Raw genomic sequence first — 14,619 nt, 5'->3', positions numbered from 1 at the left:
CCGCGTGGGGAGACCGACGCCGTGGTGAGACCCGGGCACCTTTCAGAGGCGCCCACGTGCTGTAGCTCGAATGAGTGAGTCTTCGGAGAATCCAACGCATCCGACAAAGAAATCTCGAGAAAGCAGAGGGGGACGCCGGCGCCTGGGACGGCAGAGGCCGCGCAGGCACGGGGACGAGTTCCCCGAACCTTCCCGGCACCTCTCCCACACCCGCCACGGTTCGGACCGCGGCGCGGCCAGGCCAGGGCGTGGGGTCCGCGTCCCCAGGGGCTCCCCTCGGGCCGCAGGCCGCGTCGCCTGGAGGAAGCCGCGCCGGGCGCTTCCCACCAGCTTTCCACCCCGGGGCTGAGCAAGGAGCCGGCGACGTCCCAGAGGCCCAGGCACCAGGGAAGGCCGGTCAGGAACGCTGGGTCCGGTCAGGAACGGCCCTCTCGAATTTTACACAGAAAATACCGCAGTGCTATCTTCCTGCCATCTGCCCCCACCCGACTTCCTGCTCCAACTTCTCCAGCGCTTCTTTTCCCGAGGCGCTCAGAATCGCGCCCGGAGAGGAGAAGCCGAAACTTTCCCTTGGACGCCAGCATCTCGCCGGCTCCGAGGGCGCCCAAGGGACAGTCCTGGGCAGTGGCGGCCGAGGGGCCCGATGCGGCGCCCCGGGGCCGCTTCCCCTGAAAAATTCCGCTTCGCGGAATCCCAGGTGCCCGGCAGGAAAGCCTCTTTGGGCCAAGCGGGTCCTCCCTGGGGCAGCCAGCCTACAGGTTAGACTCTAGGGGGCTCGGTCCCCGGGGACTTCCACGGCCCTCCCTGGAGGCTGGGCGAGACCCCAGGATCCTCTAGCCTTGACCGACCCCACCGGCGGGAACGCACGCCCACCCGCCGCCCCCTCGTCTCCAAACAGCGGGGCGACCTCAGGCCCCGGGCCCAGCGCCCCCTCCTGCACCGCCGCGGGCGCCAGCCCTGAACTCTGCTCTCGGCGCGTCCTCGGCCCTTTCAAGTTCGCTCGAGGAGATGGCAGGAAGCGCTCGGGATCACAGGCCCGCCGGCCCGCACATCCTGCGCGCTGGCGGGGGCGAGGATGGAAGGGCAGCGGAGACTTTTCCTTGCATTGTTCCCTCCCTGGCCCCGAGCAACTGCGATAAACTTCTGAAGGGCTTAACACGGCCAAGGTCTAGAATCGCTTCTTTGGAACGGGGCGAAAATACAGCCTACGGGATTTGCCATTCCGCCTCGCGCTTGTTGTCAGCAATCAAAAGCTGGGGAAACAAACGGGACTTCCAGATTCCCAGGTATCCGACCGAAGAGGCTGGAAGCTAAGCCGCCGCCCCAGCCCTGCACTCACTCCGCAGTGCCCGGCTGGAGACAACTGGTTCTTTCCAGTTCTGCCTGCCGCTTTAAGAAGTTGTTCCAGTGCCAGCCGACTCCCCGGGTGCACCGGGGCTGCAGGGTGTCCAGGCGTCCTGACACCGGTAAGCCTGCTCTTCCCGAGGTTCTGCGCTTTCTGCAGCTGACTTTCCCAGGCAGAGGGTTCTTCTGCACTCAAGAGAACTGGTTCAAGTTCCCCCGATTTGAGTGACCGGGAACCTGCTCGGGCTTCCCGAGAGAAGTTCCATTTCTTAGAAAGATCGTCGGAATAATTAGATCTCTAGACAGAGGCTGCCCCGGCTCCGGTCGCCGGAGCTCGAAGCCTCTCTTCTTAATTAGAAGCGGCCAATTAGGCATTGCTCGGAAAATCCCCGCCCCGCATTGTTCAAGAGCCATAAACTTTTATGCCTTCCCCTGGGGAGGGGGCCCGACGCCCGCGCGCCGCCCCGCAGCCCAGCAGCCCCGCGGCGGCGGGCGCCGGGCGGCCAGTCCAGCGCCCGCGCGGGGCCGGCGGCTGCAGCCCGCGGGGCGAGCCAGGGGCGGGGGAGCCACGGGAGCCGCGCGCCGCGAGCGCCTCCTTACCTTGCATGTTTTCCGGCATCTGCCCCTGGTCCCCATGCGACCGAGCCAGTCCCAGGGCTTCCGTCTCCACTTTGGGCAGCATGACAAGGCGGCCGCGGGCGGGGGCAGGGGGTCCGTGTCCGTCCGGAAGCCCTGCACCTGAACGCGGGCGGCACGGCTTCACCTCCGCCGGGAAGAAGGAGGGGGCGGCCGGCCGGCTGCTCTCTCGCTGGCGCGCTGGAGCGCGTCCCCGTCGCCTCCGGGGCTGCCGTCAGGACCCCGGAACCCCGTCCAGGCTCGCTGCTCCTCAGCCACCCCTGAACCGCGAGAAGGAAGCGGCGGGCACCGAGCGAAGACTGAGTCCGGGCGAGGGGGCCTGGCTCGGCAAGGGCGCAGCTGCCGGGGGCGCGGGGGCGCGTCCGGCCGAGCTCCGGGCGCGCAGCGGAGGCGGCGGCTGAGCTGCTGCTGCTGCTGCCGCCGCGGCTCCCGGACGGCTCGCCTCGGCGACCCGCGCCCCGCCCTCCGCTGCCCTCCGCTCGGGATCCGCAGGGTCTCCCGCTCGCGCGGTCTCTGGCCTCCGTCTCCTCTCCTCCGCCCCTCGCCCGTGTCTGCCTCCCTCCCGCTCACTCTCAGGCGTGGAGCTGGAAGTTCCAGCCTCCCTCCGCCGCCTCGTCCACTCCCGTCCGGGAGCGGTCCTCTGCAGCCCCGGGGCGGCGAGGCTGGGGGTGGGGGAGAGGGAGGGGAGGAGGACCGGTTCGGGGGAGGCCGGGATGAGGGTGAGGGCCGGGGATGGGGACGCGGGTTCCGGACTCGGGTCGGACCCCAGGCGCCAGCCAATGAGGACGAGGCCCAGGCTTCCCGGCCCCTCGCCGCCCCAACCTCTTCACCCCGCCTCGCCCCCTCCCACACCGCCCGGCCCCGGGCGGGGGATGCGCGCGCGGCGGGTCTTAGAGCGGCTGAGAGGCGACCTCTGCCTGAGCGCGGCGGCCGAGGAGAAGCTGGTTGGAGGTGTCGGCGCGAAGGGGGGAAGCCCGCGGGGGTGCGCCCACCGTGCGTGCTAGGTGAGGGGGAGTTGAACGCGTTTCAGCAAACCAGAAGAGAAAAGAAGAGCTGGTCTGCGCTCCAGGGTCTCCGGGCCCCATTCCCCTCGGCAACTAGTCCACAGCCCCCCCACCCTCCACCCCCAGAGGGGCCCAGCGGCGCGGTCCACCTGCTCAGGAGGAACAGCCGCGTCGCCGAGAGTTGGCGCAATTGCCAGCAATCCGAACGGCCCTCCCCAGCCCCCCATTCTCCTCCAGCTCCTTCGCTCACTTATAAACACCACCCGGCTCCTCGAGCCCCCAGATCAGGCTGGCGACAGACTTCCTAAAATGTTAGTGAGCCGTGTTTCCATACTGAACGCAAAGAGCAGCGCCGGCTTCCTCTTCCATCCCCAGGTCTCTGGGGTGGGACGGGCCACTTGAGGCCCAGAGGCCCAGCACTTGAAAAAAAGTTTTAAAGAACCATCTGTTATGCAAGCTCTTCCACACCAGCCCAGCCCCATCTTCAAAGTTTTCAGATCTCATCTCAACAAGATGAAAACACTCTATCCCCAGCCTCCTGACTGCTTGTGAAACGCCTCATATTCAGTATCTGCTGAGAGTCCACCCACAAGGGGGTGAATTTGAATCTCAAAGGCTCTGAATTTGTTCTATGTTAATGGCATAGAGATCACACACACAAACTGGCCAGTCCAGTATTTGATGAATTGAAAAGTACTCCAGTCACTGCCACGCAGAGTCTACACTTTTGAATGAAATGGGTTGCTCGCCACATCCCCAGGCCTGGCCATTCACGCACTGCTGCCTCTCAGAACTGACAGTACTCAGAACCCAAGTTATTCAGACCTCAGTTTTAGTAGCATCTGCAGGTTTCATGAAAACCTTTAAATCTGGTAAGAAGGCCGCCCCTTAGGTGGTAAAGGGGAGTGGGTTGCAGTGACCCTTCTGATGCTCACATTTTGGTGAGGATATCACATACAGTCAGTCCATTTTCAGTATTGCCTGGTTGTTTTAAGCATCGTTGTGAAGGAAGCTCAGAAAGGGCTCAAATCAATGCTAGCACCTTGCGTGTGGATTCAGATGAACTTTCAGAATAAGTTTATTACGAAGCCCTCCCACTGCAGAGAGCGTCTGGGGGCACTTTGGCCCTCCTTACCAACACCAAACTGGCAGCTGGGGGAGGGGGGTGGCTAGTGCTCCCCGCAGTGCGGGAGGGGAGGCCCGCCGGTTGCTGGAGCGGGAGGAAGAGACTGGAGGGCTGAGAGAAGGGTGCAGAGCGCCTAACAGGGCCGCGGGTTGCAGTGTGGCCCGTCTCTGCCCGCACTTGAGGACTGCCTGACCTGGCCGCAGGCAGAGGTCGTGGTCAGGTTCAGAGCCCAGCCTCAGCCCAGAGAGGGCCTGTTGAGGCCACGCAGGTGTGGAGGCCACTCTCCCCTCTCATCGCTCCCCAAAGGCCTGGCATGAGGGTGGCAGAGAGCCACCTGCCACCCATTTGTCTCACAAATAGGAGCGGCGACGGTGTGAGAAAAGGGGCCCGGGTCAGGGTTTTTTAAAACCTGCTCTTCAAAGAATGCGCAGGCGTGTAAGAGCGGAAAGGTTTCGCCTTGCTTGGAAGCTCGAGTCCAGGCCATGGCTCTGCCCGGTCGGCTGCGAGCCCAACGGGCACCGAATGCGAAGGAGGCCTCAGACCTGGAGAAAACTTCCCTTCCCGAGAACCCCCGGCCCGAGGGCTTGTTCCAGGAACGCGGCGGGAGAGGGCTGTCCCGAGGGCCAGAGCTATGCCGATCCCTCCGGGGGACGTGGAAACCCCGCCTTTGGTGGACGAGGCGGGAAACCTCCCGCGGGAGAGACCCGAGGGCCGATCATCTTTCCCCCCGGGCGCTCCGCGTGGGGTCTGGGCAGCAGGCGCCGAGGGAGGGGCGGCAGGCCGGCTCCGGGCGCACCCCTCCCCCTTCCCACACTCCCTCCGGTCCTTGTCCCTTCAATTCCGCGGGGCAGGGGCCCCCGCCGGAGCCCGGGACCCGCTCGCCCTGTGACCTGGGATGGGCCTGGGCGTCTCCCCGAACACCCTGGAGGAAGCACAGCGCCGGGAGGAGGCGCCCAGCCCGCCCGTGGTGCCGGGAAGGTTACCTGGAGATGGTTCCAGGTGGCAGAAGCCGCAGCTTGAGGCGGGGGCGGCTGGGGGTGGCGCGCGGACGCCAGGAAGGGCGGGGAGGTGGGGCTGAGGGGCAGGGCCGGGGTGGTCTACTTGTCCAGGCCCGGGGTGGGGGGGGGGGTGTCTGCGCTCTCGGAAGTATACACCCACCGCCTTGGAATCACAAAGCCCGGGCCCGCAGGCGGATGCCTCCCACCCTCGGCGCGGGACGTCTCGCCTCTGCGGCCTCCGGGTAGAGAGCCCCGAGGAAGCCACCCCGGCTGCGGGGCAGTTAACTGGTGGGGACCGGAGGCCCAGTGAGACGGCTCCGGCTCCAGCCACCCCCAACATACTCAACTTGCTCTCCTCTCCCCTGCAAACTTCGCTCCCCTTTCGCGCCGCGTCCCCCACGCTCTATCTCCCGTCCTACGGGGCCGGTCTCCAGGCTCGCCCTTCCCGGTTCTGACTTTGTCTTAAAGCCTTGATTGACGGTTGCAATTACGAAAGATGATGGCTCGGGGAGGCTCCCGCAGCCTTGACGAGCCTGAGAAGCGCAGTCCCGGCATATTTTATCCAGGCTCAGCGTCATGGGGCCGTGCGCCCCCTGCGCCCGCGGGCAGCAGCGGAGGGGGTCTCGCGCCCCCGGCCCACGAGGAGGCTACTGCCCGGCCCTCCCGCCTCCGCCTGCCCACAGCTCGGGGTCGCGTTCCCGGGCGCGCCGGGCACCGCCTGCCCTTGACCTGACCTGAGGCGTGCCTGCCCGCCGCGCGCACTTCCCGCGTGCAGTCTGCAAAGGCGTAAAATGTCAAGATTTTCAGGACTGGTTTCTTGGACTCGACAACACGGGTCCCCGGAGGAACAGCATGGAAGATCCTTGTCCTCGCGCGCCTGGGTGGGGGAAGCCCCCCACTCCACGGCCCATCCCAACCTCTCAAAAACTTGCAAATCCGCATCCTTGAAAACTATGTCTAGCGCCTCCTCCATTCCTACTTTTAGGTGCTTTCGAGAAACCGGAATACTTTTCTCGGAGCACGTGTCTACTCTTCAGAAGAAATCTAGATTCCCACCGCACCCCTCCACCCTTTCCCCAGAACGTCTCCGCGGCCAGGCTAGGCCAGCTTTGGGGGGAGACAGAACACACCGCTGAAGCGCGAGCTCTGCTTCATTTCTCCGCCCCTGCCACTCGAAAAGCCCATCAGAAATCACTTTTGCTTTCCTCTGAAAATTAAATTTAGCAATAACTCTGGAGTCGCGCTCCCGAGCTGGAGGGTGGGGTGGCTGGGTTGGAGGCGTCCCACCCCCGCGCTGGAAGCATTTTTTTTTGAGTTAAGTTTTCCTGCGGACATGTAAGTTACCGAAGAGCGTGGAATTGGCTGAAGCGTTCAGAAAATAAACTGGAATAGGTGAAAAGTCGTGTCTTTTTTTAAAAAATCTTTTTCTGACGCCTGCGTAAATAACTACTTCCGACATCCTCGACAACAACCTCCAGTCCAGGAGGAAGAAGGGCAGCCAGTTTAGACCTTCCACCCCGGAAAGACTGCCTGGCCGGGTGGCCACCAACAGCGATGCGAGCTCGCTCACTGTGGTAGCATCTGAGTATACCTCCGGCCCCTCTTGCCCAGCGAGGCAAACGCAAGGTGACACAATTCCTGGGTAAGCAAGGCCTCTCAAGCCCTCCCCAGACAGACTCGCATCTTTGTCCCGAGGGAAAGGTGAGGTTGGGGAGACTTTGGCCTGGAGTATCAGAACCTGCCGGCCTTGGCGTGAAGGCTTCCTTGCAGAACTTCTGCTTTGCAGAGAACTGCCCCAGCCCAGGATCCAGGCACGTCCCACCTTGGTAGAGCCGGTGGCCCTCGAGGTGAACGGGGACATCCGGTCTTGTGAAAGGAGCTGGCTGGGACCTGACCTTGGGTAGGTGCTGGTCCAACCTGATCTGTGCGCTCAGTGGCTTCAGTCCTGCCTGACTTTTTGCGACCCTAAGAACTGGGGTCCACCAATCTCCTCTGTCCATGGGATTCTCCTGGCGAAAGTATTGGAGTGGGTTGCCATGCCCTCCTCCAGGGGATCTTCCCAACCCAGGGATCGAACCTGCTTCTCTTAGCGTCTCCTGCATTGGCCCTTTACCACTAGCGCCACCTGGGAATCCGCCAGCGTAATCTCGCTGTTCCTCTCTGTGATTGAAATGGAAGCATGAGTGAGCTGCAACTCAACTCTGGGAACCACCCCGTCCACGTTGTTGGGGACAAACCAGAATGGTGAGTGGCAGCCACGAGGGCGTTGCTGGCCCAGAGCAGACCACCAAGCCCTGGGTGAGAGCTGCTCCCCAGGCGGCCCCGCTCCCCAGAGCTCCCCAGAGGAGGAACTCGGATTCTAGCATTAGATGGCTCTAGACTGGCGCCCCACTGACTCTGGCCAGACTGGAAGCTTCACGAGAGAAGGGGTGATGTGCCACCCCCCTTCCCGTTCCCGGGCTGGGGCCATTCGGGGATGGACCGCCGCGAGGCTGTGTCTTAGAAAGGAAGCCCCCCGGGGGTTCTTAAGATCTAAGTGTGCCAGACCCGCTGAGCTGTGGCTGTCAAGCAATGTGGGTGCCTCTTACCCAGCAAAGAAAGTGTGGGTTTGGAAAAGCAGGGCTCGCAGGGGGACCGTCCCCCTGGGACTTGCCACATGGGCAATTTAGGGTCCCCCGAGGGGTCGCGGATCGCGCGATTCGGAGGGTCCTTTTCCAACCTGCCTCCAACTGGAAAACAACTTTCGTAGTTAAGAGGTGGTGGCCAGCTTGCACGGAGCCTTGGGGCGAATCCTTTCACTTTCCCCTGGGTTTCTAGTCTGGACGCTGTGGGGCGTCGCTTCGGGGACAGGATGGGTGAGGGGCGGGTTCCAAGCAGTTTTCTTTCCAGGCCCCCAGAGACCACTGGAGGCGATGGAGCATTGGAACCCTGAGGCTGCAGACGCCCAGACCCACAGCCAGAAGCAGCATTTACTGTGAAAACACGTTAGCGCCTGGCGTGGGAGACACACCACTTTTTTGTCAAAAGTGCTTAAAAAGGGCGGGGGAGGCAGTGTTTAAACTCTTTCCCTGTCCCCTCCCCCCAGGAGACATTTGCTTGTTTGTTAGGAGTAAAATGTTGATCTGTTGGGCTTCCCTTGTGGCCCAGCTGATAAAGAATCCACCTGCAATGCAGGAGACCTGGGTTCGATCCCTGGGTTGGGAAGACCCCCTGGAGAAGGGAAAGGCTACCCAATCTGGTATTCTGGCCTGGAGAATTCCATGGACTGTATGGTCTGTGGGGTTGCAAAGAGTCGGACACGACTGAACGGCTTTCTGTATTACATATAGGAATAAAAAGTCCTCTGTAAACACCCTCATTTGGAGGGATTTCCCTGCCTTCCTCATACCTCTGGTGATAACAAGTGGATGCTGTGAAGTTTCTATTTCCTGGTCATCTGCTCAGTAACCCCACGAGTTGTCACCAGAGGCCACAGAACTGCAAGCTCAACGTCAAAGATCCTTTCAGGAAATTCCAGAGTCTGAGACAAGCAGGGCCTCTCTCCCCACACGCCCCCATACCGCCCCCGCCCCCCGCCCCTGCCCCCCGCCCCTGCCCCCCGCCCCTGCCCCCCCCCCACAACCACCTCCCACTCCCCATGGCTGCCCTGCCCTCAGGGCTCCAGACGCTGGCCGAGCCCACCCTTTCAAACTCTTGGGGGTTCTAAACCTGATTTGCACTGTGGTCGGAGGAGGAAGACAAAGAGCCATTGACCAGGGTCTTTCTTAAGTCCAAAATGCCTTTCGGAAGAAAGTCTGAATAGATCAACACTGCTGTGATCATCACTTCTTTATATCAACGGGGGCGAAAAGGTATAACCTTGAGGAAAATGCATGGTTTTCAGAGTCCCATCCATGGGTTCCGCTTACAGCTCACTCTTCTGACAAACTGAGTGACCTTGGGTAAATCACTTGACCTCTCTAAGTTCTTTTTTTTTTCATCAGTAAAATAAGACTTGGACTTCGCTGCTGGCTCAGTGGTAAAGAATCTGCCTGCCCATGCAGGAGACGCAGGTTTGATCTCTGGGTTGGGAAGATCCCCTGGAGGAGGAAATGGCAACCTACTCCAGTATTCTTGCCTGGAGAATCCCATGGACAGAGGAGCCTGGTGGGCTACAGTCTGTGGGGTCGCATAGAGTCGGCCACAAGTCAGTGACTAAACAACAAAGTAAGGTTCACAAAGAAAACCTTTTTTTAAACAAAATAAATTTTACATGCAGGCGATTGTGTCAGGAGAGCAGCCCACCACACTGTTATTAATATATTTTTTATCTTTTTCTCTTTCCCCCTAACTTCCCCCAAAGCATCCTCTGTAAGGAAAACAACTAGGAAGGGAGTCACTAGCCATTCTGCATGCTAAGTCGCTCAGTCGTGTCTGACTCTTTGGGACCCTATGGACAGTAGCCTGCCAGGCTCCTCTGTCCATAAGATCTTCCAGGCAAGAATACTGGAGTGGGTTGCCATGCCCTCCTCCAGGGGATCTTCCTGCCCCAGGAATGGAACCCATAGCTCTTAAATCTCTTGTTTTGGCAGGCTGGCTCTTTACCTCTAGCGCCACCTGGGAAGCCCAGTCATTCTAAGGACCAGGAAAAATGGATCCTTCTAGTGGAAAGTTCTTGCCAACTGCACTGTCTTGCAGGGTTTGACACTGTCCTCAGGACTCACTCGCATTATCTGCAGATATTCTGCTTATTTGAGATTTAAAAGTTAAATATATCTTTTCATATGAATCATGTAAACACACATGACAGAGCTTTCTAAAAGACTGAGAAGGAGGCAGCCTTGATTGAGTGGTCTGGTCAGTTTCCGTCCTCGTGGGTTTCCAGGCTCCATCTCTCATACTCACACCATCCATATTCAGTTCTCTGCTAGGCCCTCCCCGGATACAGTGCCCCCCCCCCCCAAATTCCTGAAGCTCCCTGAAGCCAAGTGGATTTCTCAGAGAGGTTCCAACAAGGTGAGGAGTAAGGACGAACCCTCAAAGGGAGGTTCTGGACTGGGGGCCGAGATGTGTGCTTCTTGCCCTGCATAGAGCATGCCAGGAGCTGTCTGGGGAGGTTGGACCATGGAGGGAGACAGTCCCAGAGCCCTTCTCTAGCTCAGTTCAAGTTCAAGGCTAAAGCCAAGATGACCCTAGACATGGCGTCTGGGTGGAAGAGTCAAGTAAAGGAAAAAAGCACCACCAAACCTCTGTTCTCGCTTTCTCTGCACATCTCTCTTGGTTCGTTAAAGACGTCCTTTAAGCCCCATCACAGTTGTGGATCCAGGCCAGTACAGAGAATCTCAGAAGCAGTGTTTGGGAGGCGGGCAGGAGCCAGGGAGGAGAGGAGGCTCCAGGGCTCAGCTTCCCAGACGAAACTGGCTGCCTGAGCCCAGCTCGAGCACCAGAGCATGGGCGTGGGTGAGGGTGTTCTCAGCGGCACTGCGAACGGAGCCGGCTAGAGGTTAGGGCGACACAGCGGCTGTCTCACTGCCCACTGTGTGACACTGCTTCAGAGACCCTTAAGGGCACAGAGCGCTCTGAAGCTTATCACCCGAATACAGTCAGTCTCCAAGAGCACTGAGGGGCCCAGAGAGTGGCGCTGACATCACAACCTCCAGGCAGCACTTTCGCTGTGCCTCATGCGCCCTGTGTGTGCTCAGCCACGCAGCCCTGTCTGACTCTTCGCAGCCCCAAGGACTGTAGCTCGCCAGACCTCTAGTGGGCTGCCATTCCTTTCTCCAGGGGAATCTTCCTGACCCAAGGATCAAAGCTTGCTTTCCTGCATTGCAGGTGGATTCTTTACCATCTGAGCCACCAGGGAACCCCTATTATATACCCTAACTACACAGAATGCACGTGTAAATACATATGTAAGTGTATGTAAAATGTTTTAAAGGCACATATCAAACTGAACATGGACTCTGCGAGATAGAAGGTAGAAGGAAGGATGGAGAAGGCAATGGCACCCCCCTCCAGTGCTCTTGCCTGGAAAATTCCGTGGACGGAGGAGCCTGGTAGGCTGCAGTCCATGGGGTGGCGAAGAGTCGGACACGACTGAGCAACTTCCCTTTCACTTTTCACGCTCATGCATTGGAGAAGGAAATGGCAACCCACTCCAGTGTTCTGGCCTGGAGAATCCCAGGGACGGGGGAGCCTGGTGGGCTTCTGCCCATGGGGTCGCACAGAGTCGGACACGACTGAAGCGACTTAGCAGCAGCAGCAGCAGCAGCAACTACACAGAACTTACTGCGGCTCATATGCGACGTTATATAGACTGTAAAATATTCTTTGAAAATGCACTCAATTAGAAGCATTACATAAACTTAACACAAATCAACCGTAACGTTGAGCACATAGCTGGAGGACTGCAACTCCTTAGATGACATGTTTCCTATGACACAGATTTGGCTCTTTTGCTGACACAGACAAATACTTTATTCTCTCTCTCAAACTATTACTGCATAGCACTCTGTAATGTCACCCTATTTATGAGAATGTAAAAAACCTAAGCCAGACACCGAGAGTCTGGAGGGCATCTGAGACCAGTTCCCTGGAAGGAACAATCCAGTTATAGCCCAGGTCTGCTGGCCTCATGCTCTTGGACAGCCCTGCCGGCGGGCAGAAGCCACGCCGGTGTCTTATTTTCACTTTATACGAGCACAGACTACACGCAGTTGTCATGGAACCACCAATACATAACACTGTCATGCCAGCTTGGACCCACAGAGACTGCTTTTTAGAGAAACAGGCACATTCCCAGCAGAACAGAGAAACTGAGGCAGAATTCAGTCCCTGACTGTGCTGTACATACAATGGGCTGGGTTTGGGGGGCCTCTCGCCCTGGTCCCAAAGTGCCATTTGCCATCAAAGCCCAGGGGACTGCAGACACTCTGAGCTGCGCTGGCGGTTCTCCTCTGTGGGCCTGCCCTGGGGGTCAGACCACCCCCCCTCCAATTCTAGAGGCGAGTGGCCATCAGGGACTCACTGAAGGGGCTGATGCAGCGCTGTCCCTCTGAGTGAACGTCTGGCCAAGTATCCCAGAAAGGGGCCCCAGCACCGGGGGAATGACACCCCCTACCCCAGCACCCCGGGAGGCTACGCTGTGGAGCAGACGATGCTCAGAGCCAGCAGCCTCCCCGATGTGACCAGAGGGTTCCAAAGAGAGCGTCTCACAGCCACCAGCGGGGCTGCCATACCGGGGCACCTGGGGGGCAAGGGGGGGTGGGGGGAGCATTCCTGGGCCCGGAGCGGGCGGTGCCCGCGAGTGAGGTCCGGGGAGAGGGCTCCTTGCTGAAAACTGTTCTCCGATCGGCCTGTGATCTGGCGCCCTAAAGTGCCCGCACAGGTTTCGGGGGCCGGGGTGGGCTCCTGGGTTCTTCCTTCAGGACCTTCTTGAGGCTCAGCCTCCAGCGGTCCCTCCAGGATTAGACGGCCACCCCCACCCCGACCCCTCGGCCGCCGGCGCTCCGGCCCCTGCGGACCCCAGAGGTGAAGCGGGTCCAGCCTCGCTCCCGGACCTGAGCGCCCGACGGGAGCCGAGGCAACGCGAAGGCGGTCCCTTCCACCGCCTCACCCAGTTCATGCACCCCGGGCTGGCGCCGCAAAGTGAGGGTCCCCGAGCGCGGCCCCGGATTTCCTCGCCCTGAAATCGCATCCACAGGTGGGTGCGTCTCCGAGCACGCCCTCGCCGCGCGCCCCCGCGCCTCCGGGGCCTCGCCGCGCGTCCCCGCGCCCCCGCTCGGGCGCGCCCTCGCCCCAGAGGCCCCACCGTCAGGGACCCTTTGCCCAGGCGCGCCCGGCGGCTGCTCTCCGGGCACAGACGTGAAATCGCCCCTGTGCTCTCTACCAGCTCATTTCTGTGCCCCTATTTTTATCTGCAGAGCAACTGAATTCTGTTGCACTCTGCCTGCCTTCCAGTGTTTTCCTTTTCGTAAGTACAGAACCTTTTTTTTTTTTTTCCTGCCGTTTCCTCAATTGATATACTTTAGGGTGTAGTTGACCCATAAAAAAGCAATCACTGCGTTCAGTGGAGTCAGCTGGTTATGAAGGGAGAACGAGGAAAATCCCAGACCTTGGTTTTCCTTCTCAGCAGGGCTGGAACTCAGGCCTTTGCGAATTACAGGGACATTCCAGTTCATTCCAAAGCCTAAGGAAAGTGCTGCAAGAAAGGGCTTAGGGCCTTCAAAAACTAGTGCGGAGGAATAAGGGCACGATTTCCCACAGAGCCATAATGACAGATGTCTGGGAGTCTTGTCTTTTTCACCCTTTACGTTTAGGGTTAATTGAAAGTGTTCTTGCTGAAACATTAAGGCTTGTGACTTGGCATTGCTTGTACTTTTAAAAAATGAAAATTAGCTTTGTGTACTTATTCTGTTTATAAAAAGAAGATAGACTCGTTATTTTGAAAATCTGTAACCCTCACCTTCTTAACTAATGACGGTATGATTGTGGGTTTTGATTTTGTCTTTTGGATCGAAAAACAAAAGTTTTCTGTAGTATCTGCAATGAATGAGACACACTGTGGTGTGGCTTCAAACTCCACAGAGAGTTGAAAGCGTTCGCTAGGGTGGGATCAATGATGACTCCATATGGGTAACCTGTTTCAAGGGGTTCCACTTTTAATTTATCATTTCTCATTTAAAAGTATCAGAAAATATTAGGGATGAAAGGAATATATGGTACTTTTTGTTTTCTGGCTATTTTAGGCTGGTAGAATGACGTCCAAAAACAAAGGCTATAAGAATATTTGAAATATTCATTTACGTCTTTAACGCCAAGAAAGATCAATGTGTGATATATACATGGACTTACATGCTTTTAATAAACACAACTGGAAAAGCAGTGACTTATAATAGTAAATACGTCAATGGCATTGAATTACATGTATTAGTGCCATAGCAGGATAATAAATAGATGATAAATAGAGCAACTCCTACTTACCAATAGGTGTAAGTCCGTGCTTTAGAGATTCTTGTAAATCCCCAGTATCCGAATTAGAAGACATTCTTAATGAAATTATAGGCAGTCCTTTGGTTTAGAGCAGAGATCATTGAGTGTAAGAAGGAAGTGCCGCTTGTCCAATTTTGTAGCCTTGGGCAGGACACATCAGACTACAATAACCCTGAGTGAAAGTTAAGAAAAAGAGAGGAAAAAAAAAAACAAAACCTCCAAGAATCCAGAAAGTTACAAGCAAGTCTTTCCCTGGACTCTGTACTTTTTCCAGCATTAGTGATCTGCTGTAAACCTTGTATCCAGTTTCGTGATGGTTTCTAATCAGAGGCATGGAAACTTTTGATAGGCTTGGACGAATCATGTGACTCCAAGCAGGTTGATAAGAGGACCCTGTTATAAAGTGACAGCGAAAGAGATAAGAACTCTTGGCAGATAATGGCACAGAAATGATTAACTCAGAAGCGGAGAGTTGGTGTGCAGCACAGAGTAGAAGGTTGTAAAACTGAGGGGTCAGAAGATCACACTTAGTGGGGAAAAC

The 14,619-nt window shown here is 57.9% G+C and overlaps 1 protein-coding gene across 3 annotated transcripts in view; it reads right to left on the bottom strand.

The window, feature by feature from the left end:
- Positions 1-14,369, bottom strand: part of NR5A2 (nuclear receptor subfamily 5 group A member 2) — a 125,370-nt gene extending 111,001 nt beyond the window's left edge. The window contains exons 1-2 of one of the 3 annotated variants that reach the window (XM_018060819.1): positions 14,070-14,369; positions 1,945-2,082 (exon numbers count right to left, since the gene is read on the bottom strand). In XM_018060819.1, coding sequence (XP_017916308.1) covers positions 1,945-2,082; positions 14,070-14,133 — 202 coding nt within the window. In that variant the 5' untranslated portion in view covers positions 14,134-14,369. Of the gene's footprint in view, positions 1-1,944; positions 2,699-14,069 lie in introns of those variants that run through there. The other 2 variants (XM_018060818.1, XM_018060817.1) reach the window with 2 other exon arrangements.

Source organism: Capra hircus, chromosome 16 (assembly GCF_001704415.2).
Source record: "Capra hircus breed San Clemente chromosome 16, ASM170441v1, whole genome shotgun sequence".
Taxonomy (NCBI): Eukaryota; Metazoa; Chordata; class Mammalia; order Artiodactyla; family Bovidae; genus Capra; species Capra hircus.
This window is presented reverse-complemented; position numbering and strand designations above follow the sequence as displayed.